The sequence below is a fragment of the Ahaetulla prasina genome, chromosome 1 (genome assembly GCF_028640845.1).
Source record: "Ahaetulla prasina isolate Xishuangbanna chromosome 1, ASM2864084v1, whole genome shotgun sequence".
NCBI lineage: Eukaryota > Metazoa > Chordata > Lepidosauria > Squamata > Colubridae > Ahaetulla > Ahaetulla prasina.
The window spans coordinates 364,204,185-364,231,085 of NC_080539.1; the positions used below are offsets into that span (position 1 = coordinate 364,204,185).

At 42.7% G+C, this 26,901-nt stretch overlaps 1 protein-coding gene across 6 annotated transcripts in view; it reads right to left on the minus strand.

The window, feature by feature from the left end:
- ADAMTS10 (ADAM metallopeptidase with thrombospondin type 1 motif 10) overlaps nt 1-26,901 on the minus strand; it is an 86,621-nt gene that overhangs the window by 24,210 nt on the left and 35,510 nt on the right. For 3 of the 6 annotated variants that reach the window (XR_009152751.1, XM_058163417.1, XM_058163416.1), the window contains exons 8-16: nt 23,791-23,834; nt 21,266-21,371; nt 19,061-19,207; nt 18,808-18,949; nt 15,923-16,030; nt 13,977-14,122; nt 13,814-13,877; nt 10,027-10,129; nt 307-440 (exon numbers count right to left, since the gene is read on the minus strand). Coding sequence is in view for 5 of the 6 variants with exons in the window: in XM_058163417.1 (XP_058019400.1) it covers nt 307-440; nt 10,027-10,129; nt 13,814-13,877; nt 13,977-14,122; nt 15,923-16,030; nt 18,808-18,949; nt 19,061-19,207; nt 21,266-21,371; nt 23,791-23,834 (994 nt within the window). In the remaining variant the exon portion in view is untranslated. The remainder of the gene's footprint in view (nt 1-306; nt 441-10,026; nt 10,130-13,813; nt 13,878-13,976; nt 14,123-15,922; nt 16,031-18,807; nt 18,950-19,060; nt 19,208-21,265; nt 21,372-23,790; nt 23,835-26,901) is intronic. The other 3 variants (XM_058163419.1, XM_058163421.1, XM_058163420.1) reach the window with 3 other exon arrangements.

Below are 26,901 nucleotides of genomic sequence, written 5' to 3' on the forward strand. Positions count from 1 at the left end.
TTCTTACGTTCGCCACCAAATTAAGTCCAGAAGTAGCATACAAGCACTCTGTTAATACCACTTTATAAAGTGGTCAATACCATATAATAAATAATAATATATAATAATTATATTATATTATATTATATAATAAAATCAGATTGGTCATGTGGGTGACCTGATCTATGACTGTCATGACTTACTACTGTGATTGGCAAGCTCCGTTATGGTCGTAAGTTGAGGACTACCTGCATTGTGCTGGAGCAATAAGCCAAGAGTACTGTGCGCGGGCAGGAAAAACCAACAGTTTGAGTAACACACGGTCACCTTGCACTCTCCACTAACGCAGATGTCATGGGAGTCCTGGCGGCAGGCCGTTCCATCGATCACAGCTGCAGCCCTTTCTGTGTAGAAGTTAAAACCTTCGGCCAAACAGTTGAGTGAGCAGGACTTGACACCACCTGCAAGCCAGAAATTAATTCACATGAGTTCCTAAGAGGCTGGATTGCGGAATAGCACCTATACTGAATGCAGAATGAATCTTTACCTAATTAAGCAAAAAAAAAAAAAAGTGCATTTGTGATGTGTTGTGGCACAGGTCCCAAGCCTCTTCCTCAGCCATTGGATATCCATCACATTGGATATGTGATGGGGAAGCTGCATTTTTCTACCCAGTATCAAACACCAGTATCAAACACCCAGTATTAAACACCAGTTTCAAACAGGGACGCAGTGGCTCAGTGGTAAGATGTTGAGCTTGTCGATCAAAAGGTCGGCAGTTCAGCGGTTCAAATCCCTAGTGCTGTTTAATGGGGTGAGCTCCCTTTACTTGTCCCAGCTTCTACCAACCTAGCAGTTCGAAAGCATGTAAAAAAAAAATGCAAGTAGAAAAATAGGGACCACCTTTGGTGGGAAGGTAACAGCGTTCTGTGCGCCTTTGGTGTTGAGTCATGCCGCCCACATGACCACGTAGACGTCTTTGGACAGCACTGGCTCATTGGCTTTGAAACAGAGATGAGCACTGCCCCCTAGAGTTGGGAACGACTAGCACATATGTGCGAGGGGAACCTTTACCTTTACCTTTATCAAACTCCGCCTTTTCTGGGACAATGAGATTTCTGTACATTTTTTAATATATATCTTGCCAAATTCTGTGCCACAAGAAATAAAACTGAGAACTGGTTTGGTGTAGTGGCCAAGGTGCTAGGTCGGAAACTGGAATGGGATACTATAGTTATAGTCCTCCTTTAGGTGTGAAAGAGATGGGTTTGGGCCAGTTATACTCTCTCAGCCCAATCAACCTTCTTATGAAGAAGACAGGAGACTGGAGTATTTGGCATATAGACTGCAGTGTTGGCAAGTTGAGGATGTCTAGACTTCAACTCCCAGAATGCCATATGACTGGCTGGGATTTCCGGAAGTTGAAGTCCACACAACTTCAACTTGCCAAAATTGAGAATCGTTAGTACAGGTAATCCTGGACTTACAACAGTTCATTTAGTGACCATTCAAAGTTACAGGGGCACTGAAAAAAGTGATGACCATTTTTCACACTTGCAATCGTGGCAGCATCCCCATGGTTACGTGATCAAAATTCAGATGCTTGGCAACTGGCTCATATTTACGACCGTTGCAGTGTCTCCAGGTCATGTGATCCCCTTTTGTGACCTTCTGACAAGCAAAGTCAATGGGGAAGCCAGATTCACCTAACAACCGTGTTACTAACTTAACAACTGTGGCGAGAAAGGTTATAAAATGGAGAAAACTCACTTAACAAATATTTCACTTAGCCACATAAATTTTGGGCTCAATTGTGGTTGTAACTGTATTCAGTTTTGGGGGAAGGAAGGAAGGAAAGGAGTCATTGCAGATTTTATTCTGCTAGTCATTATTGACTCTAGGGGGCAGCATTCATCTCCATTTGGAGGCCATTGAGCCAAAGCGCTCCAAAGACCTTTTCAGTTATCTGGCCAGCGTGACATTGCAGAGCGTGTTCCCTTCCCAGTAAAGTGGTACCTATTTATCTACTTGCATTTGCACACTTTTGAATGTGGACAGGAAGTAGGCGAAGATGGACACTCATCCCATTGTGTGACGCTCAAACAGTCTATGACTGCTTTGAGGTGGCCAAAAATAATGGTAGAATTAAAACTGGTTAAATTCTCCCTAGAGTCGTAGTAGGCATTGGAGGAAAGCCATGTTAGTAGCCAAAAATCAGGACTTTGGTCAGAGGTGGGATTCACTTCCCTTCCCTACTTGCTTCGCTCGTACGCATCACCTCTGCGAATGCACACGGCCTTCTGCGCATGCGCAGTAGTTTCTCATTATGTCTGGGCGGGTGGGTGGTGCATCCTGCAGTCACCGCTACCGGTTTGCAGAATCCAGACAGAACTGGCTGAATCCCACCACTGACTTTGGTAGTAACTTTTCAAATCATTAACAAAATGATGCTACCAGATTACTGATTCTGGGAGTCCTAGAAATCTCCAAGATATATAACTATAAAAGAGAAGTTATCTATGATCTTTCTATCTCAAATATTCCACTATGAATTTCACTTTTGAGTGGGATTTAAGCAATGGATGTAGCAATATACAGTATTTTCGAAGAAGTATTATTGCTTCTTAGAATCACTGGGCTGGTCTCTTTCCAAACTGCCTCTGCTCAAAATGTATTATTCTATCCTGCTCTGCCCTAATAAAATTTAATTATTGAATCATTCCTGAACCAGAGGAATGATACACCCTCTCATCAGGCTGGCTGTTATTTTTCTATATGAGTCCTTGTAATAAAATCCAGAGAGCTGCTCTAATCACAAGGCATTCAAAAGCCCTAGAAGCCAGATCTCAGAAGGTGATCAATTCTTGTTAGTTTTCTACCAGGAAACATTTTAAAGTTGATCATGGAAATTAATCTATAGGAGAAAAGGACTGTTAGGTGCCAGAGATTATTTTATCAGCACTTGCAAACGGTGATTTTCTCTGCCTTGGGCAGCATGTTCCCTATTGATAACGTATTATTGAATGTGTCATATGATAGCAGTGTTCCAATATCTAAGGGGCTGTCATAAAGAAGAGGGAGTCAAGCTATTCTCCAAAGCCCCTAAAAGCAGGACAAGAAGCAATGGGTGAAAACTAATCAAGGAGAGAACCAACCTAGAACTAAGGATAAATTTCCAGATAGTGAGAACAAATAATCAGTTGCCTCCAGAATGGTGCTTATCACTGGAGGCTTTCAAGAAAAAGATGGACATCCATTTGTCTGAAGTATTATAGGCAGAGGTGGGCTGCTGCCGGTTCGAGCAAATTAGTAGTTCCGATGATCAGCTGGCCCCGCCCACCCGCCTCTGCTCTATCCTGTCCTATATTTACTTCTTTCTGGCTCAGCTGATTCATGCGGCACAGCTGATTTCCGTACCTCTGCTGTTCTAGTTACCTGGGCTGCCTTAGAAGGTAAGTAGCTGAGCTTGAAATTGCTGTATTTTGAACACTGCGCGCAAGCGTGTTAGGCGCACGCATGCTCACAGAACCAGTTGTTAAACCGGTTGCAGCCCACCACTGGATATAGGGTTTCCTATTTGATCGGGGGTTGCATTAGAAGACTTCCAAGATCGCTTCCAACTCTGTTATTCTGATATACTGTTAATGTGAACAAGTCTTGATGTTTTGGTTGCTTCAGAAAACCCATCTGAATTTTTCTTCCTTGTTTTAGAAAAGAGTTAAACTTGTGTTCTAGTCCCGGGGTCTCCAACCTTGGTCCCTTTAAGACTTGTGGACTTCAACTCCCAGTTGAAGTCCACAAGTCCACAAGGTTGGTGACCCCTGATCTAGTCATTTGAGCTAGTCATTTAATCCTAAATTAAAGCAGCTACTTGCTGCACCAAAGATATATTCTGAGAATTGCTAGGGGAAATCCTTCTTAAACAACCCCCCCCCCAAACAAACAAACAAAAAAATACCCCTTCACTTTCTCTTGGTCCTTTGGAATACACCATAGCTTTACAACGTATTAGAAATTAATTGGCATATGGATTGTATGAGAGATTTTTGTGGCTGGCTTCATGCAATTAGGCAAAAAGAAATTTAGACTAAGATAAAATGAAGTTGGGGAATTTGTTGCTCAATATATTGAGACAACCCAGCCATTCTTAATAAGTTGTGTAAGCTAGGCCATTGTGTTAAACCATCACATGATTTCTGTGTGGAGCCTGGCATGTTACACAAACCAAGATTACAAGGAACTGGAACTTTTAGAAATCTGCAGTCACACAAAGTTTGTGTGTTTATTGAACAGATGGTTGGAGCCTCTGAGAATATCCATCATCTAGATTCTAGCTGAACTCCATATATATCTGCTAGAAAATGGACCCTCCTTAGATTTCTCTACTAAATGGGAGAAATTTATTTGGGTAAGCTACTGCCTGATGTGCTACGTGTATAAAGCTTTTAAACAGTGGTGGGATTCAACTGGTGTAACAACTGGTTGGCTGAGTGTGTGTTTTCCAAACACACGCTCTGCACGTTTGCAGTGCATTTGAAAATAGCTCTAAAACTTACCTTCTACTGCAGCCCTGGTGAGTATAACAGCTGAGGCGCAGCAATCTGCTCTGCCGCGCCTACCAGCTGGGCTTCAAACAAAGGAAATATAGATCGGTGGGACCAGCTGATCGTCGGAGCAAACTGGTTCGCTCTCAGCTGATCATCGGAGTTACCGGTTCACTTCAACTGGTCTGAACCGGCTGAATCCCACCCCTGCTTTTAAAGGTAATGATTAGCCTTTAGAATTGGATTCTATAAGCCTATTGTGTAGCATCTTCAAGAACAGAGTTGGTGTACACAGAGGGGATGTCCCTGTTAATAGTTTGCCTTTTGCATTTTCTACCACACTCTGGAACGAGCTTCCCCCGGGTTTACGCCAAATACCTGACCTTCGGACATTTCGTCGCAAACTCAAGACTCATCTTTTTATCCGCGCGGGGCTGGCTTAAATTGGGATTTTAATGTTATATTTATTAATTTTAAACGGGGTTTTAGTATGGTAAATTTTAATCACTGGGCTAATTTAAATAAGTTTTTTAAATCGTATTTTAAACTTGTATATTGTATTGTCGGTTTTATTATGCCTGTACACCGCCCTGAGTCCTTCGGGAGAAGGGCGGTATAAAAATCAAACAAAATAATAAATAAATAAATAAATACCAGCTGTAATTTCTAAGCCATCTCGGTCAGCTAGTAACCAGCCATAGCTGGTAGATCTAGTAGCCAACAATCAGATTAACCAAGTCAAAGTATACCTTGCTGACTTCCTCTGATTCTGTTTGTGAACTTTTATGCCCAGAGGGCACCTGCCAGGCAATAGTCTGTTGTTATAAGACAGCCAGGCTGCAATGGATGGGGCTTTAATCTGCAGCTAATCAATGTTTGAGGGATGTGTTGATTGATGGGTGGAGCCAATCAGCATCCCATATAGGTAGTCTCAATTTACAGCCATTCGTTTAGTGACCATTCAAAGTTGCAACAGCACTGAAAAAAGTGACTTATGACACTTATGCCCTAGCAGCATCCTCATGGTCACATGGTCAAAATTCGGGCGCTTGGCAACTGGCTCATATTTATGAATGTTGCAGTGTTTGAGATCATGGGATCACCTTTTGTGACCTTCCAACAAGCAAAGGCATTGGGGAAGCCAGATTCACTTAACGACTGTTTTGCATCCTTAGCAATGGCAGTGATTCACTTAACAACCGTGGCAAAAGGTCGTAAAATGGGCAAAAATCACTTAACAAGGGGCCGGGATAGCTCAGGCAATAGAGAAGCCTGTTATTAGAACACAGAGCCTGCAATTACTGCAGGTTCAAGCCCGGCCCGAGGTTGACTCAGCCTTCCATCCTTTATAAGGTAGGTAAAATGAGGACCCAGATTGTTGGGGGGGCAATAAGTTGACTTTGTAAAAAATATACAAATAGAATGAGACTATTGCCTTATACACTGTAAGCCGCCCTGAGTCTTCGGAGAAGGGCGGGGTATAAATGTAAACAACAAAAAAACAACAACAACTATTGCTTAGCAACAGAAATTTCAGGCTCAATTGTGGTCGTAAGTCAAGGACTACCAGTGGTTGGTTAGGATCCTGGATTTGCAGAAAATAGCTGATGGGAGGACTCACAAATTCCCTGATGGGTTAAAAGTGTCCCCCTCCCCTTTACTAACAGGATAACCAGGTATGTGCTACCCTTTGGACCCTGAACTGACCTGCTTAAGTGTGTTGTGTGAACCGTGGCTATTGTATCAGCAAGTGAAAGAGCCTAGGAGAGTTAAAAACTGAAGTCATGCCTATAAATCTGAACGAGGAAAATTGATTGCATATCCTTCTGTGTCCCCTTATATTTTAAATTCATGTCGGCTCTGGCTTCCTGGAGCTCCACGCTGCTCAGGGTTAGCAGCTGAGAAACCTGGAGCTTATTAACAGATGTCTCAGAGGTGGTTTGGCTGAATGGCCGAGTCTGAGTGTTTAGCAAAAACAGATGGAAGAGTGGAAAGGAATCTCAGTTCGAAGGATATAAGCCAGGATATGCAGCTTTGGTGGGTTTTTTTCTTTTTCTTTTTTGGCCAAGGGCCATACTTGACCTTTGAGCGGTATGCCAAAGGTCTGGGACTTGTTTAAGGAGCTAAGCATGTTTAAGGGAAAGTGACAAGAATGCTGGTAAATCAAGAAACCAAGCCCCGCAAAGGAAAAAAAAAACCTAGGGAGGTTAGCCTGCAGGACAGATAATTAAAGGAAAACACAATGCTGTTCCCCCCCCCCAATTATTGTACCTTACTAGCTATAAGGGGGATGATTACAGTCAATCTGGTTTGCGTGATTCCACAGATGAACTAATGGGGAAAGTGGCAGGGCAGCCATTGGGTTAAACCTAAAAAGAACCTTCCTGTTTGATCCTGGAACAAGCTACCTTGAGAAACGATGGCCGTTTCTTCTCTGCAGGAGTTTTAAGCAGAGGCTGTAAATTTGCTTGCCAAGAATGCTGAAGTTGCAAGATTTCGGTGTAGAGCAGGGAACTGGATGACCTTCGAAATTCTTTCCAACATAAAAATCCTACACAGTATATTTGGGTGGGCAAGCTCTCGGCAGCTGGATGCTGCACAATTTTTTTTCTTCAACTTTTCCTTAGCAGGGAAATGAAAGCTGCAACATGCTAGCCAGAAAATGTCCTTCCCCAGACGTTTTTAAGATGATCATGGAATAGCCAAAAGTTTCTGCCTCTTTCTTTCCCTTGCAATTTCCCACTAACCCCCCACCCCGCTTTACCTGAAGAATTATAAATGCCTAGTTCCTGAGTGAAACATTATTTTCTCAGAACAAACACCGCAGGACAGGGTTTCTCAATCTTGGTGGCTTTAAGATGTGTGGACTTTAACTGCAACATGACAGCTGGGGAATTCTGGGAGTCCACACATCTTAAAAGTTGCCAGGGCTGAGAAACACTGCTGTAGCATTTCAAAATCTGTTTTCATTACGTGGTCTTTTTTTTTTTAATGCTTCTTCATCCTGTAGCTCTTGTCCCAAAGGGATTAGTCCCAATAATCATTCACAGTGATAAATCATCCTTTTTTCTTTTTTTTCCTTTTTTTTTGACAATCTTCCCTGTCTGAGTTTCTCTCCACAGCCTTTCCTGGGTCTTCTCTCCCTTGTTTCTGTCTGCTGCCTTGTAGCTATTTCTAAATTGAGAGCAGGGGGTGGGGAATGTGAAATTCCTCATAATCTCTGAAAAAGTCTGAGCTGCACAGTCCCCTTGTTGTGCCTCCTTTTGCAGTTGTAAATCAGAGTTGAAAAATAGGAGCTGCCTAGAAAAGCACCTGCCTTCCCTTTTCTCTCTCTTGCCTATCTATGTCTCATTTTCTCTGCTATTTGCACAGCTGGATTAAGGCCAACTGATGCCTTAAGCCATAGTAACTCCTCGCTACTCCATTGCTTAACATAAGATATTAAGATTCAAAGTGGTAAAGGTGAAATAAGTTATTAATATTTCAGTTTTCTCCCAGGCTATTTTCCAGGTTGGACCTCACAACTATATTAAATATAGCCTTTTTATAAGAAAATTAACTCAAAATACAATAAATATAAGCCAATTATTTACTTATAAAGAGGGCGGTAGAGAAAAGGCAAATTTTTTAACAATCTTGAGAGCATTTTTAAAGAACATTATGTCTTTCAAAAGTCAGGAGGAGACCGCAGGACAAAGTAGAATCCCAAAGCAATAAACGGATGAGTGAAAATTGATTTAACACTTCCAATAATTTTGTGTTTTTATTACTTCAATGCAATTGTACCCTGGAGGGCCACAAGCACAGCTCAATTGGTCCAAATGAGGGAACTCATTTGTCAGTTAGACTGGCCTGTAAGAACACAATATTCTGCAGTTGGCAGGAGTCAGACAGGGTAAGGCATCCTTTCTTTACAGACCACAACAGAAGTCAGACAGTAGCTGTTAGATATACTAATAAAGGAAAAGGTTGCTCCTGTCCAGCTGAGTCCAACTCTTGGGGATGAAGCTCATCTCCATTTCTTAGCCGAGGGCGCCAGTATTGTCCGAAGACACTTATGTGGACATGTGACCACATGACTATAAGCTGAGGCGCACAGAACTGTTATCGAAGTGGTACCTATTCCATCGAAGTGGTACCTTTTCATCTCCTCATTGGACTTCTAGATGGGCAGGAGCCAGGGCAGTGATGGCGAACCTTTTCAGCACCAAGTGCTGAAAAGGGAGTGTGAGCCTGTGTCTGGGCCGCAACCCGGAAGAGGAGCTGCCCAGGGCACATGCGTGTGCCCTAAAATGAACTTCTGGTTTCAAATACTGAACTTCCGGTTTCAGCCAGCTACTCTTCCGGATTTCTGCCGTGCATGTGCACGCAACGATCAACTGGCTGGCGGACATGCTCACGCAGGAAAACAGAAGACCAGCTGTTCTAGTTTCCAGTACTGCTGTGTTGTGTCTTGCCCGCCCTCAGAGCAGCCGGGGCCTTCTTATCTGCTCCCGAACACGGAGGAATGTATGCCTCCCGGCCCCAGTCCTGGCTCCATGCCCAGACAAACTGCAGAAGAAGGAGCACCTCCCTGCCCCAGCCCTGACTCCATGCCCAGGCAAACGGAGCAGCTAGACCCCTCCCCCTCCTCCACAGCATGTGAGCCTGAGGAGGGTTTATTACCAACAGCTGATTGGAGTGACCCTCGCATCAGAAGATTGGATAGGCGGAGACAACAGAAGGAAGGGAGGGGCAGGCCTTAATGAGTGCTGAGTCATGGAGCCACACCCCATGGCCTATATAAAGGATCTGCTTTCTGGCAGTCTCTGAGTCAGGCAAAAGTCGAATTTATCTTGCTGAAGTCACTTACTGGTCTCCTGCCTGCTCTGAGGACTTTGCTAGGACTTTGGGCAGAGCTGCAGAGGCAAGCCTGATTCGGATTTCCCTGACCCGGCCGTCAGCGGAGGAGTGGGACACGACATGCTGCATGCAAAAAGGACAGCTGATCGTCGTGCGTGCATGCACGCCAGAAACCCAGAAGAGGAACGGGCGCGTGTGCCAGGTGACATGGCTCTGCGTGCCACTTCGGGCACCTGTGCTGTAGGTTCACCATTACAGAGCTAGGACAAGTAATGGTAGCTCACCCCATCACTCAGTGCTTGGGTCTCCAACTCAGGCAGTCAGCTTTCCAACTAACAAACTCAGCATTTTTAACCGCTGAGCCATCATGCCCCTTGCAAATATGCAAATAGCAGCTTCAACTCCCTGAGTGTTAAACTTTACACATCATGCATAAAAACCCAACCCAACTCAAAACCTTTCTAGGAAAAAAACACGGAATTCTCACTGACTGAGAGAAAAATGGAAAAAGCAGAGATAGGATTGGAATGGGGTGCCCTGGAAACAAAACACAGCTGGCCAATTGTGCAAAAACATCCCACTCTGCAAAATTTTGTTAACTTCCAATTATATTAAGGTCATGTGGATGTTGAAGCAGTCTGTTGGAAAGTGCTACACTTACCCCCTCGGTACGTCTTCCAAGTATAATATTTACCCCGAAAGGGGATGTGATCAAATTCTGCACACTGAACCTCTCGGAAGTCTTTTGACCCAGGAGGACAATCCTAAAGCAGAGTAAGAATCAAGGAAGAAAGGAAAATTCTAGAATTATTATCAACAGCTGGGTTTGGTTATGTCCACCAATGCATGGATGGTAAAGCTATTTCTGGCTCCTGATCAAAAACATCAGGATGGTGAAATAAATGTATTTGGTTATTAGGATGGAGCTTAACTTTGAAATGTAGGATCTACAGGAAAAGTTTTTTTTTTTTTTGCACTGAGATATATTCAAATAGAAAGTAGATCTATGTCAGGGTTCCAAGTAACACCCCCAATGAAAGAAAACTCCGAGGCTTGAGTGTCCTCAAAGTTCCATTTTATTAGAGATGTCATATTGGTACATCTGGGAAAACCCGAATCTGAAATCATTGGATCTTCAGGCCTGCCAATCAGAGGTGGGTTTCAGCAGGTTCTGACCAGTTCTGGAGAACCGGTAGCGGAAATTTTGAGTAGTTCGGAGAACTGGTAAATACCACCTTTGACTGGCCCCGCACCCATCTATTCTCTGCCTCCCGAGTCCCAGCTGATCGGGAAGAAATGGGGATTTTGCAGTAACCTTCCCTTGGAGTGGGGAGGGAATGGAGATTTTACAGTATCCTTCCCCTGCCACGCCCACCAAGCCATACCACGCCCACCAAGCCACACCCACAGAACCAGTAGTAAAAAAAATTTGAAACCCACCACTGCTGACAATCTATTTGTGACTCTTAACTTATAGATCAAAAAATACTACATACAGGAAGTCCTCGACTTACAACCATTTGCTTAGCAACCATTCAAAAGTACAACAGAACTGAAAAAAGTGACTTATGATCAGTCCTTACAACCGTTGTAGCCTCCCCGTGGTCACACAATCAAAATTTGGGCGCTTGGCAACCAGCATGTATTTATAATGGTAGCAGCATCCCAGGGTTATGTGAGCACCATTGGTGACCTTCCCAGATGGCTTCCAACAACCAAAGCCAATGTGGGAAGCCAGGTTCACTTAACAACCACATGATTCACTTCACAACTTTAGTGATTCACTTAACAACCATGGCAAAAAAGTCGTAACGTGAGGCACAATTCACTTTGACCACCACCTTGCTTAGCAACAAAAATTCTTGTCCCAATTGTGGTTGTAAGTTGAAGACTACCTGTACAAGGAATTATATGGCCGAGTATGCAGACAATTTTATGGGTTCACATAATAGACTGAAGCATTGATTAGTCAAGTGCTCGAGATCAGGGGTCTCCAACCTTGGGAACTTTAAGACTTGTGGACTTCAACTCCCAGAGTTCTTCAGCCAGCAAAGCTGGCTGTGGAACTGTGGGAGTTGAAGTTCAAAAGTCTTAAAGTTCCCAAGGTTGGAGACCCTGATCTAGATTCACACGATGCTGCCAGAGTAATCATGACTGGGAAGACATGGCAACAAGGTCAGCCAATGAATAGGCATAGCAACTAAATCAGCCAACTGGGAGCTGAGACAGACTGGAGCCAGGGCATATCTTAGTCTGCAGCTTCTGATTCTGTGCAGAGAAATGAAACTGAAACCAATTTGTGTGTTAAGCTCTAAGCTGTGAAGCTGTGTGTGTGAACATGTCTGCTGATCTGAGCTGAAGAAGCAACTGTTGTTATTGTAAATATAGTGTATGTGTTATTATGAATATAAAGAAGTTAATGAATCCAGCTGATTCAGCTATCTGTGTGTGCTTCTGGATTTGATTTTTGCAAAAAACTCTGATAAATGCATAGCCCCAAAAGAAAAACATAAACACAAAGCTAAAACCCCATGCCACCAACTGAAATTAAAACTGACTGTGCTTAGTATTTTGAATGAATGCAGACATGATGTTTTTAACTGCCCTGATTAAGTGTTTGTGAACACAGCAATCTCTGCCGGACAAATTCGGGAAATATACAACATAGGGAAACTGGTGCCTCTGACAGCTCTATAAAAGGGTAATTGTGATCATCATTTCCCCCAAAGATTATCTGAAACTGATTTTTAATTTCAAAGTATTGCCGGGGGGAGGGCGGAAACAAGCTGTTTGGTGCAGTTTTGAGAACACTTGTAGCAGGCATAGTGGGAGGTGCAGACAGGTTAAAGTCTCAACTCCACATTATTAAACAACAGTTCGGAGCAAGGATTAATATGTTGAATTATCTTTCAACCATAATGACTCATGAGGTTTGCAGAATATTCTATGAATTCCCACCAGCTGGCCAACCCAAAATTCCTTACAGCTAAATGCAATTTCAGGCAGCATCAAAGAAGTGCAGTTTTCAAGTATGGGAAGTATTAGTGATGCCAGTTTAGGTATTGTGTCTGGTTCTGAGCATCCACTTTAAGAAGGATTCAGGAAAAAACAGAACTGTTTCAGAAAAGAGCAAAAAAGATGTATGAAAATGGATGGAAATATGTTCTGCTAGGAAAGTAGGAAGTTTAGTCTAGAGAAGGGGGGTCAAACTTGTGACCCCCAGGCCAGATGCATCCAGGGGTGGGCTTCAAAAATTTTAGCAAGGATTTCTCTGCCCAGTTGCTGGGTGGGCATGACCATGGTGGGCGTGGCCTAGTTGGCCTCCTGCACCATGGTGGGGGGAGGCATTTTTGCCCTCCCCGGGCTCCAGAGGCTTTCTTCGAGCCTCCGGGAGGGCGAAAACCACTTCCCCAGGTTCCGGAGGCCCTCTGGAGGCTGGAAATGGGCCCTTTTCCAGCTTTCCCTAACTTCCAGTAGGCCCGTTTTTCACCCTCTCCAAGCCTCCATGAGCACCCTGCACTTACCTACATCCAAACGGGCTGTGTGGGGACTCCTGGGAGGGGTAGGGCAGGGTGGGCCAGGCCAGCCAGGAGTGGGATTTAGGGGTTCTCTGAACTGCACAGAATCTTAGCTAGAGGTTCTCCCAAACCCTTGCGAACCCCCAGCAGCCCACCTCTAGAGGCATCACGTGCTGGCCACGCCCACGCCTGGTTTAGCAAAGGGGGAAAAAAGTCCCGATATGTCACGTGATGCTGCCGTGTTGACATGAGTTTGACACCCCTGTTCTAGAGCAATGTTTCTCAACCTAGGCAATATGAAGATGTGTGGACTACATCTCCCAGGTTTCCTCAGCAGCATGCTGGCTGGGGAATTCTGGAAAATGTAGCCCATATATCTTCATGTTGCCAAGGTTGAGAAACACTAGCCTGAAGACGAAAAGACCAAGGAGGATGTATGTGTTGATCTATCTATCTTTCTTTCTTTCTTTCTTTCTTTCTTTCTTTCCTTTCTTTCTTTCTTTCTTTCTTTCTCTTTCTTTTCCTTCCTCCCTCCCTTTCTCCCTTCCTTTCTTCCTTTCTTTCTTTTTTATTTTCTATAACTCCTCAGGTACCTGAAACAACGTCAGAAAATAGGCCCAGACTATTCTGTATCACTTGGAATAACGTGCAGAGCCTGGAATAATGGTTTTAAAATACAGGAAGGCTGATTCACTTGAGTATTAGAAGGGGAAAAAAAGAGAAGCTCAAACGAGAAGCTTAATTTCCCAGGAAAGAGGAGGGCCCTCTTCCTCCAGATGTGTCTGACAGATACTACACATCATTGTCTGGGGATGCCTTAATATGAATTCCTGCACTGAAAAAGTGTGTTAGACTTGATGGCCTAAACAGTTTTTCTGGCTCTAAATTTCTAGGATGCTGCACAGCGTGTTTGTGGTTAATGTTACTCACATCAACGTTACACGACCGGTAGCGCTTTCGTTCCCCTAGGCAATACCTTCCTCCAATGGTTGGCCTTTTGGAAAAAAAACAAGAAAAGGGAAAGAATGCATCATTGTGGGCCTACAGTGCTATGCCCAGAGGCTGCACCGAATGTTGACAGTGGACCTCTTACCTTGGACTGTCGCAATAGCGAGTGGATGAGGAAACACCTCCCCCGCAGGTCCGGCTGCACTCTCCCCAGGGTGACCAGGTGCCCCATGCTCCATCCACCCCCTCTGGCCGCATGCCAAAAGGTACACATTCCCGCTTGTAGCACCACTAAGTAGGGTGAAGGCAAGGTGGACAGAGAGAAAAAACACACGCAGAAACCCAAAGTGGTTATTCATAATCGTATTGCTTTAAGTTACAATCTGAATTGAGACCAGTTGCTAAGCAAAGTGTTGTTGAGTCACGCCCAAATTTTACCACCTTTTTTTTGTCATGGTTGTTAAGTGAAGCACTGCAGTTAAGGGAATCACGGGGTCGTTAAGCAAATCTGGCTCTGCCTGTTGACTTTGCTTGTCGGAAACCAGCTGGGAAGGTCAGAAATGATGATCATATGACTCCTGGTTGCCGCAACCCTCATAAATACATGCTGGTTGCGAAGCACACGAATTTTGATCACATGATTGTGGGGATGCTATGATGGTCATAAGTGCTAGGAATGGTTGTAAGTCACTTTTTTGAATGCTGTTGTAATTTCAGTCACTAAATAAACGGTTGTATATCGAGGACTATCTGTACCCTTGAATATATCACCAATGCTTTACTCCCAGCCCCTCAAGGCTCCCAATCCTCACTGTTTTGAATATAGGTCTGATTTATCAAAAAACAAAACAAAACACAGAAGCCATTTCAAACTGGCTCATTTGTTACAGGGAGTCACAGTACTAGGTAGAAGAATTTTTGTGGTCCCAGCATAGGTGAAATTGGAATCTTCTGCATGCAAAGACTAGATCCGCTATTACTGAGCAATGAGCCTTTACTGTACTAATTAGATCAGTGTTAAATTTAAATTTACTGGCAAAAAAATAAAGGGACCTATTTCAAGCTTTTTAGCATTCATCAGCTAGCCGTACCCTTCTGGAATTCAAACCATTAGTTAGATCAGTGTTTTTCAAACTTGGCAATTGGAAGATGTGGGCACTATCTAATAAAATGAAATTTAATGGTGAAAAAAGTAAGGCTCTATATTTAAGCAAGAAAAACAAAACAGTATATGTGGTACCTTGTTCAATAGTAGTAACTGTGAGAGGGATCTTAGAGTCCTAGTGGACAACCATTTAAATATGAGCCAGCTGTGTGCAGCAGCTGCCAAAAAAGGCAACACAGTTCTAAGCTGCATAAACAGAGGGATAGACTCAAGATCATGTGAAGTGTTAATACCACTTTATAATGCCTTGGTAAGGCCACACTTGGAATACTGCATTCAGTTTTGGTCACCACAGTCCTCAGCCAGCAAAGCTGGCTGAGGAACTCTGGGAGTTGAAGTCCAAAAGTCTTAAAGGGACCAAGTTTGGACACCCCTGCTCTAAAGAGTGCAGAGAAGAGCAACAAAGATGATTAGGGGACTGGAGGCTAAAATATATGAAGAACGGTTGCAGGAACTGGTTATGTCTAGTTTAATGAAAAGAAGGACTAGGGGAGACATGATAGCAGTGTTCAGGGGCTGCCACAAAGAAGAGGGAGGGAACCTATTCTCCAAAGCACCTGAGGGCAGGACAAGAAGCAAAGGATAGAAACTAATCAAGGAGAGAAGCAACCTAAAACTAAGGAGAAATTTCCTGACAGTTAAAACAATTAATCAGTGGAACCACTTGCCTCCAGAAGTTGTGAACGCTCCATCATTGGAAGTTTTTAAGAAGATGTTAGATAACCATTTGTGTGAAGTGGTATAGAGCTTCCTGCCTAAGCTGGGGGTTGGACTAGAAGACCTCCAAGGTCCCTTCCAACTCTGTTATTCTATTCTATATATGCACTTCATGTTGGCTGGGGAATTCTGGGAGTTGTAGTCCACACATCTTCCAGTGCCCAGGTCTGAGATGCTTATCCCTTCCTGATATCGTGGTTTTTCCTTACCCCCTTTTCAATGGTGTTAGTCTGGCATATGGTCCCTTCTGCAGCTGGAATACTGTTGGTGATACACCGGTTGCTCTTGCTAAGACACCACAGCTCATTGCAAACTTCCTGGATGACAAGCAAAATAACAATTGGTGGATTGTAGGAACAGGAAAAGAAAGAGTGCCAAGAAGAGTAATGGGGTGGGATATGGAGCTGAGTGAATTCAGTTTTGGTTTAGCTGACTTTTTCATTTTTCCAGCCATAAGTAGTTTTGAATCAATTGTTTCAGCCTTGATTTATGCATGTTTTTAATTTTTTTTCCTGGAAACTCACATGATTTTTTTTTTGCAGATTGTCCAAGGATCATTTTATAGGCAATTTCTGCATTAGATTTTTCTAATCCGCTGTTTTCAATAATCTGCATTTTCTCCTTATAAACATACGTTAGAATGCAATTCTTTAATTTACAAAATTTGGAAAAGTAGAGTTTCCAGTATGTAAGTGTCTTCTTCAGAAACAACAAACTGCATAAGTTTGCATCAACATAAACTCAAGCTAATTGCTTCCCTAGCTGTTTGTAGATCTGAATGGGAGTACTGATAACAATCTTTCAGTTATCTGAAATAAGCAGAAAAATGGTTTTCCAAACTGCCACAAATAAACACGAAGTTAGCCCTAAAGACAAATGCAAATTTAGAGCGTAAGGATTATAGCAATGAATAATCAAAACAGGTTTCTTCTCTACAATATAAGGATATGTTCATTTCCCCATATGTGGCCACCTTTATTCAGCACGCTTAACTCTGTGAACATGAATATGTTTTTTTAAATAAATCAGGTCCAAAAGAAGAAATGCTGTACAATACAGACAATCCTCAACTTATGATCATAATTGGGGTCAGAATTTTCATTGCTAAGAATGGCAGTGGTTAAGAGAGTCACAACCAAGTTTACAGCCTTGTTTGTCATGGTTGCTAAGAGGATCACTGCAGGTAAGTCAGGGGTGTCAAACTCAAGGCCCGTGGGCCAGAGTGGCCCGCGGGTTGCCTAGATCTGGCCCATGGGGCCACCCCGGAAACAGCCTGTGGTGCCTCTGCCAGTGAAAATGGAGTTGGGGAGGGCCGATTGCACAGAGGGTTGCAGGAGGCTGTCACAGCCCTCGTGAGCTCCGTTTTCGCTGGTAGAGGGTTGCAGGAGGCTGTCGCAGCCGTAAACAGAAATCAGGAGCCCGTTTTCACTGGCAAAGTGCTCAGGCTACCACAGGCGCACCTGATACAAGTGACACAGAGCTGGCCATGCCCACCCTGGCCACACCCACCCTGGTCTCACAAGGTCAAACACAACCATGATGTGGCCCTCAATGGAATCGAGTTTGACACCCCTGAGTTAAGTAAATTATGTGATTGTAAAGCAGATCAAGTTTGCCCCATTGACTCTGCTTGTCAGAAGCTGTCTGGGAAGGCCACAAATGTTGATCACATGACTCTGAGATGCTGTTAGCTTTGTAAAATATATGCTGGTTGCCAAGTGCCCAAATTTGGATCAGATGTCCACGGGGATTCTGTTTCAGTTGTAGCAATAGCACTTAGCACTTAGACTTATATACCACTTTCCAGCCCTCTCTAAACGGTTTACAGAGTCAGAATATTGCCCGCAACAATCTGGGTCCTTATTTTACCCACCTTGAAAGGATGGAAGGCTGAGTCAACCTTGAGCCTGGTGGGATTTGAACTGCCAAATTGCAGGCAGCCGGCAATCAGAAGTAGCCTGCGCCACTGTGGCTAAGTGTGAGGAATGGTTCTAAGTCATTTTTTTCAGTGCCATTGTAATTTTGAATATCATTAAACAAATGGTTGTAAGTCAAGGACTAACTGTAAGGTTATATTTGTAATGAATTACAATTTCTTCCATTTGATAACACACAGCTACAAGTTTTCTGCACATGAATGAATATCACAGGAAAAAGGGTGTGGGTTTATTTTCCATAGTACTGGTAGTCTTCGACTTATGACCACAATGGAACCCAACTTTTCTGTTGCTAAACAAGATAGTTGTTAAGTGAGTTTGCCCTATTTTACGATTTTTTGTGCCACACTTGTTAAGTGAATCACTGGAGCTGTTAAATTAGTGACATGGTTCTTAATTGAATTAGTTTTCCCCACTGACTTTGTTTTTCAGAAGGTTGCAAAAGGGGATCACATGATACCGGGACACTGCAACCGTCATAAATATGAGTCAGTTTCCATGTATCCAAATTTTGGTTGTGTGACCATGAGGATGCTGCAATGGTCAGGCAGGGGGCAATAGAGATATTTTTATTTATTTATTTATTTGTCATACAGTATATATAAGCATAAGCATGAAATATTACTGGGATTTTGCAGCCAAAACAAAATAGTTTCCCCTGAGAAGCAAGGACATTCCCACAGGTGGCTGAAAAGAGGAGGAGGGAAATTTCCAAGCAACCGGAGAGCACCTTGATTGGGCCATGTGACTGACTGTTTGGGTAAGGGGGAAAAAACTTTACTTTTAATTAGGTGAAAATCACGGGAACCTTTAGAGTTGGTTTTCACCAGTCTGTGCCAATACGATATGTCCACTAAACTTGTTCTTTAAGGAACCTACTTGCCTCGGAGTTCTGTTTGTTATAGGTGTATTACTTGGAACCCTGACACAGCCCCAAATGTAAGCCAGTTTTCAAGCATCTAAAATGTGGTCACATGGCTTCAGAGGGAGGGAGCTGGATGTCAGAATTTGGAATCGTAAGTAGCTTTAGTAGGATTTGAATGGAGACTAAGTGACTGGTCGTAAGCCGAGGACTACCTCCAATGTTCTTGCCTCGCTAAAATTCCTTCCTTCCAACCCCTTGGGAATCAAGAGGAAAAGCAGGAAGGCTTCTCTACCCCATATTTACACTGGCGAGATTTTGTTCCGTACTGAAGCCGGCATTGCTCGTCTGCATCGTAGGCTTGTCCTGGAGCCACTGTAGGGTAGATGAAGTCTTGCTTGGGTGGAGCATTATTCAGGCAGAGTCCCATTCCAGAGCTAGGGGTAGAGGGAAGGAGCACAGGTTATGAAAAACAAGGATTTGGGAGAAAAGAACCCCGGTTTGGGGGGGATGAGGAACATTCGATAATGAAGTGAGTCGAGTCTTACTCCAGGAAGCTGGTTATATAATCTCTGCTGCATGCTGACCACACAAAGGGATTGGTCTTCATAGTAATATGAGCTGCCATGAGTTTAGCTGTCTCCCGTCCCCGGGCCCCACAGCTATTTCCAACACCATCATGGTTCATGCCAAACCTGGAAAAGGGGAGAAACATTATGATTTATTTTTTTTGTACATCAGGAAGGGCCTTCCCCATTCAAGGAAGTTGGAAATCTGCAATGGATGTACTAACACTCTTTTAGAAGGCCTTGAAGACCTGGCTCTGCCAGCGGGCCTGTTGTGACCCAGGCCCAAGTAGGTAGTAGTAGACGCAATCAGTTCAAAAACAAACAGACTTTATTAGAATAGCTGAGAATTAACTCATTCTCAGCGTAGTCCAAACTAAATAAAAGCAAATTCTTCATAACGCAATTCTTCAGTCTTATCACCAACCTTGGTCTAATTAGGCAAACTGCCAAAGGCTTTTCTTGGCAAAAATTCAAAAGCAGAAGACGCCGACAAGAAATATATGCAGCAAGACAAGGAGCAATTCTATCAACATTGTTTTCCTGCAAAGAGACCAAATGCCGTTGCTGGTCTTTTAAACCTTATGGGAGGGGCCAGTCATCTCTTAGCCCTACTCCCGAGTCGTCCTCTTTGCTTTAGCTGCTCTTGCCTTCTGGCAGCTCTTCTCATGCGTGCATTAGGAGCAGGCTTCTCCTATTCCTCTGCCTCACTAATGTCAGCCTCTGGAGGCTCCGGAGTCCACACATCACTCCCAGATGGCCCTGGCCTCACCTCTGCCTCTGACGCAGAGCCCTCATCCGGGCCTTCCCCAGCCTCCAGGACTGGCCCATGTTCTTCTTCAGCTTCATCGCTGTTCAACTCTGTTGCCAGCTCGCAGGCTGCTGGGCGACCACAACAAGGCCTGGGGAATCCAGAGCAGGATGGAGCCCATTAAATGGCAAGGCATGAACGTGTGTTGTCGCCCAGCTGGGGTGGACGATATTATTTTATTATTTTTCTTTTTTTCATTATTTTTCTTTTTATTTCTTTTAGATTGTGTTTTTATGTCCTTGTAAGCTGCCTTGAGTCGCCATGTGTTTCTGTTTCTGTTGCTCCCCCACTGGGGGAAGGTTTCAAAGTTATTTGTAGCAGGACTACCAGATTCTGTAACAGTTTTGTTCCCTATGCCATCTGTCTGGCAGACTAGCAAGGTTCCTTTTTCTCGCTGTGTACATGTATACATCCGAACTAGACTGCAGTTTTTCTCCGTGTCATGTAATACATGTGGGTATATGCATATTTATTCATTCATTCATTCATTCATTCATTCATTCATTCATTCATTCATTCATTCATTCTGCAACCCAACAAGACAGACACAGACTTCAGAGGATAATTAGAACTGCAGAAAAAACCATGGCTACCAACCTGCCTTCCATTGAGGACCTGTATACTGCACGAGTCAAAAAAAGGGCTGTGAAAATACAGTATTTACAGATCCCTCACATCCTGGACATAAACTGTTTCAACTCCTACCCTCAAAACGATGCTAGAGAGCACTGCACACCAGAACAACTAGACACAAGGACAGTTTTTTCTCAAACGCCATCACTCTGCTAAACAAATAATTTCCTCAACAGTGTCAAGCTATTTACTAAATCTGCACTACTATTAATCTTCTCATCGTTCCCATCACCCATCTCCTTCCACTTATGACTGTATGACTGTAACTTTGTTGCCTGTATCCTTACGATTTATATTGATATTGATTGTTTCCTGATTGCTTATTTGTACCTTATGACTACCTTTAAGTGTTGTACCTGATGAAGGTATCTTTTCTTTTATGTACACTGAGAGCATATGCACCAAGACAAATTCCTTGTGTGTCCAATCACACTTGGCCAATAAAAAATTCTATTCTATTCTATTCTATTCTATTCTATTCTATTCTATTCTATTCTATTCTATTCTATTCTATTCTATTCTATTTATTTAATCACGTTTATGTAATGTACATCAGAGGTGGCAACTCTTTGAGAGCTGTATGCAACAAAATTTCATTTTAATGTATGCCGATCAGTGTATATCCAATGTGACAATAAAGTTATTCTAAGTCTAAGTTCTAATACAAACGCTCTAAATAAATAAATTAGTAGCATGAAAGTTGCTTGCATATGCCACAAGTGCAACAAGGGTAGCAGACTCACGTGTGGCCTATCTCGTGAGCAATGGTGAAAGCTGTGGCCAAGCCGAGGTCTTCGTTGATGCTGCAGCTTCTTTCACGTTCACACATCCCACCCACAGGGGCCAGTCCTGGGGAAGGGAAAACATTACTGTGGGGAGCAGAAGCCAAGTCTATCCGCTGTCTGGCTCCAGCCCGCTTCCCAATTTGGTTTTTAATGGTGTTTGTGATTTTAAAATGTTCATTAAGTGGCTCATCTGTTAGAACAGGAGTGGGAACTATGGGCTTCTTTAGGACCTGTGGACTTCAACTCCCAGAATTCTTGAGCCAGTATGACTGGCTCAGGAATTCTGGGAATTGAAGTCCACAAGTAGCTGCCCACCCCTGTGTTAAAGGCAAATTAATAGGCGTCACCTTAAAAACAACAACACATTTTCCATATTATTAATTATATCAAGGCTATTATATTGCTGCCCTCCAGGCCCCCTACTTGAGAATGTCAGAGTTCCAAAAAAGTTCCCTCAAAAAAATCCATTACAGCTTTCATCTACCTCAAGTTGCCACAATGGACAATCCCAGTTCACTATCTGAAACTTTTTGTGAGACTGAAAGTTTTCATTCAGCCATTCTTTGAAAGCCACGAGTGGGGATGATTGTGGTTCTACAAATGCATTCAACTACAACTCCCAGAACCTTTAGCCAATGTGGCCATGCATATTTCTCCTTAGGCCATGCTACTACTGGTACTATATATAAATCTATTCCCAGGCCAACTGTATCCGGAAAAGAAACCAGAATTAAAGGTATCAATAAGACGAAGACTAGGTTACCACCTAATTGGTTGCATTCACCCCAAGATGCTGTAAACCAGGGGTCTCCAACCTTGGCAACTTGAAGCCTGGCGAACTTCAACTCCCAGAATTCCCCAGCCAGCTTTGCTTTGCTGGCTGGGGAATTCTGGAAGTTGAAGTCCGCCAGGCTTCAAGTTGCCAAGGTTGGAGACCCCTGCTGTAAACCTTAAATCAGATAAGCAAAATTTAATTGCCTTACCTATATAATGGGCCATGCCCTTACAAATACAATTTCAGGTAGTCCTTGACTTACGACCAGAATAGACTCGGTAAAGTGACTGTTGTAGTCATTAATCAAACACTGCAGTCATTAAGTAAACCCATTGTCCGCTATTGGGCATGCTCTACTTATGTCTATGGGATTGGGTAGAGACAAAGGATGAAAGTGATGCAATTTATATGCATGATGACCCAACTGGGCCATGGTGGCTCAGGCTGTAAGATAGCCTGTTATTAAAACACAGCAGCCTGCAATTACTGCAGGCTCGAATCCCACCAGGCCCAAGGTTGACTCAGCCTTCTATCCTTTATAAGGTAGGTAAAATGAGGACCCAGATTGTTGGGGGGGCAATAAGTTGACTTTGTAAATATACAAATAGAATGAGACTATTGCCTTACACACTGTAAGCCGCCCTGAGTCTTCGGAGAAGGGCGGGATATAAATGTAAATTAAAAAAAAAAAAACCTGCTAAGTTTTCATAATGACATCATGAGGCACAGGGGTGAAATGCTACCGGTTCAGGCTGGTTCATCAGAACCGGTAGTAAAAAATGCTACTGGTTTGTCAAACCGGTATTAAAAAAATGTAAAAAAGCTCCGACAATCAGCTGAGCAACGTGCAATCGTCGGAACTTTTTTTCTTTTTAAATTTTTTTTTACTATTGGTTCTTTGAAACCAGTAGTTAAAAATAATTTAAAAGGTAAAAAAAAAAAAAAAGTCCTGATGATCGCGTGTCGCTCAGCTGATTGTCGGAACTTTTTTTTTTACTTTTTAAGAATTTTTTTACTACCTGTTCGGACAAATAGATAGTAAAAAAATGCTTTAAAAAAGTAAAAAAAAAAGGTTCCGACAATTGCGCGACAGAGCTGGGATCGTCGGAATGTTTTTTTTTTACTTTTTAAAAGCATTTTTTACTACCTATTCGCCTGAACTGATAGTAAAAAATGCTTTAAAAAAGTTTTTAAAAAGATTCCCAAGATCGGGTGCCACAGCTGATTCTCCCCCCCCACCCGCTGTTCTACTTACCTTTTTAAGCCTCCTTTTGGTGCGTGTTGTGCATGCTCGCACAGTGTGCGTTTGGTGCAGGCTGTGCATACATGTGTGCAGCACACATGTGCGGCTACCGAATTGGTAGCAAACCTGTTCAGATTTCACCACTGATGAGGCACATATTGTCATGTTGACAGCAGTATTTGTCTCCAAACCTGGCAACTTTAAAACTTGTGAACTTCAACTTCCAGTATTCCCCAGCGCGCATGGCCTGCTAGGGAATTCTGAGAGTTGAAGTCCACAAGTCTTGAAGTTGCCAAGTTTGGAGACCCTTGTGATAGAAAACCACTGCAAACCCCATTTTGGCCTAGTTACTGAGTTGTACGATCCCAGCCGAAGTAAATTTTTTCCACTTCAAAAAAAAAAATCAGCATAAAAAATTAGTGTAGACTATAATGATAAGCATTTGATGGCATGTTTTTTACCTACCTAAAGTTCCACAGGGTTTGTTTTTGTAAATGCAAATATCGTATCTAGAAGGAGGGAAAGAGAGAAGAAACAAAGAAAAATGCCATATTAGATCAGATTCCATTGCACTGATTAAGCTAGCTGTGGTTTTTGCAGGATTATTGCCCAGAAAATAATCACCAAATGAAGAATCTATGAAAACACCACAGAGAGGGTGGGGTACGTAAGGCTAAATTTTGACACCAATATTTGCGTTTTCATCAGTGGCATGTTTACAACCATCTCCTGAAAATAAAGTTTGAATAAAATAAAATGGGCCCTGAAGTTTACCATTGAAAGCCAGATGGGTAAATTTGTACCCACTTCACAGGGTTGTTGTTGGGAAAATAGGAGAAGGAAGGAGCATTAGGTATGTGTTTGCTGTGGAATTATTCATAAAAATAATAAAGGTGGGATATAAATAATATATATGGGAGGGATATAAATAGTATATACATGGGAAGGATTAAAGGAATTTGATTTTAATTGTTGGGAACCACCACCCACCATTATTTTATTTTTATTTATTTATTTATTTATTTTATTTTGTCACAACAATATATGTAGGTATTATACAAAAAGATTATATAGTAAATAAACACATATATGGGTAAATATAAGGAGGTATAAGCATATATATATATATAGGAAGAAGAAAAGAAAAAAACAATAGGACAGGAACGGTAGGCACGTTTGTGCGCTTATGCACGCCCCTTATGGTCCTCTTAGGAATGGGGTGAGATCAATAGTAGAAAGTTTTTGGATAAAACTTTTAGGATTATGGGAAGAGACCACAGAGTCAGGTAAAGTATTCCAAGCACTGATGATTCTGTTACAGAAGTCATATTTTCTGCAATCTAGATTAAAGCGGTTAACATTAAGTTTAAATCTATTAGTTGCTCTAGTATTATTGCAATTAAAGCTGAAGTAGTCTTTAACAGGAAGGACATTACAATAGATGATTCTGTGAGTTAAGCTTAGGTCTTGTCGAAGGCGACGGAGTTCCAAGTTTTCTAAGCCTAGGATTTCAAGTCTGGTGGGATAGGGTATTTTATTGTTTTCAGAGGAATGGAGAACTCTTCTTGTAAAATATTTCTGGACACGTTCAATTGTATTGATGTCAGAGATGTGGTGAGGGTTCCAAACTGGCGAGCTGTATTCTAGAATTGGTCTAGCAAATGTTTTATATGCTCTTATTATGTTAAGAGCTTTGCTGAGTCTGACCAAAGGTCCATCAAATTCAACATCCGAAATTTTTCTGTGACTAATCAGAAACTTCAGGGAGAAAAACAAGCAGACCACGAAAGCAAGAGCACAGGTAGCCCTCAATTTTCGACCACAATTGGGAAACTGAATTTTCACTGCTAAGAAAGGTGTTTGTTAAGTGGGAGTGGCACTTGATTTTACAAGCCTTTTCCCCATTGTTGTTAAGCAAATCACTGCAGTTGCTGTGAAATCACATGGTCATTAAGTGAAAAATCCCCCATTGATTTTGCTTGTTGGAAGCTGGCTGGGAACGTCGCAAATGGTCATCATAAGATACCGGGGCATTGCAACCATCATCGTAAATGCATCCTGGTTTCCAAGTGCCCAAATTTTGATCACGTGACCACAGGGATGCTGTGACAATTGTTAAGCGTGAGGACTGGTGGTAAATCACTTGTTGTAAGTTTGAAAAGTTGCTAAATGAATTGGTTCCAAGTCAAGGACTACCTGTGCTTTGCTAAACTGCTTGTTAGAGGGAGAGGATTGAAAACTGGGACATGGAGAGTTATGCTTTCCCTGGGAATTTGGTAACCTTTGTGATGGTACAACCTCAGGTCAAGGTGATAGTCACTTGAACTTAAGGCTTCCCCCTCTGCTCAGTTAAGGCTCTCCACCCCTCTGAGCATCAGCAAAAAAAAAAAGAGAGATACAGGTAGTCCTCGACTTGCAACCATTCACTCAGTAACCATTTAAAACTAAAAAAAGTGACTTATGACCGTTTTTCACACTTACAACCGTTGCAGCATGCCCATGGTCATGTGAACAAAACTCAGACACTTGGCAACTGATTCTTATTTATGATGGTTGCAATGTCCCGGGATTGTGTGATCATCTTTTGCAACCTTCTGACAAGCAAAGTCGGTGGAGTCCCAAAGGCGCTTTTTCAAGAGGCAACTGGACTTCCTAGTTTTTCTTTGAAGGTGTTTTGCTTCTCATCCAAGAAGCTTCTTCAGCTCTGACTAGATGGTGGGGAATGGAAGGATTTATACCCCTTGCAGACAGCTGGTTATTTGCAGTCTTTTAGAGAGTCGTTGAGGCCACCTGGAGGTTTATCTGTCTCATCAGGGTCACCTGAGTGGTGCAAATGGGTATGAAGCTTTCTTGGGACAGTTGACAAATCCTTCCATTCCCCACCATCCAATCAGAGTTGAAGAAGCTTCTTGGATGAGAAGCGAAACATCTTCAAAGAAAACCCAAAAAGTCCAGTTGCCTCTTGAAAAAAGCACCTTTGGGATAACCATGACCTGGATAGGTGAGAATCTCCATAGACCAGGGGTCTACAAACTTGGCTCTTTTAAGACTTGTGGACTTCAATTCCCAGGGTTCCTCAGACAGCTTTGCTGTCTTAAGTCTTAAAAGAGCCAACTTTACAAACCCCTGCCATAGACATTTAAAGTCGGGGGAGAAGCCATGTTCAATTAACAACCATATCATTAATTTAATAAACTGCATTGATTCACTTAACAATCATGGCAAGAAAGATCATAAAATGGGGCAAAATTCACTGTTGAACAACTGTCTCGCTTAGCAACAGAAGGTAGCACCTGAAGGTAAAACCTTTGCACCTGAAGGTAGAACAAGAGGCAATGGGTGGAAACTGATCAAGGAAAGAAGCAACTTACAGCTAAGAAGAAATTTCTTGACAGTTAGAACAATTAATGGAACAATTAAGTGTAACAACTTGCCTTCAGAAGTTGTGAATGCTCCAACACTGGAAATTTTTAAGAAGATGTTGGATAACCATTTGTCTGTAGGATTTCCTGCCTGGGCAGGGGGTTGGACTAGAAGACCTCCAAGGTCCCTTCCAACTCTGTTGTTGTTGTTGTT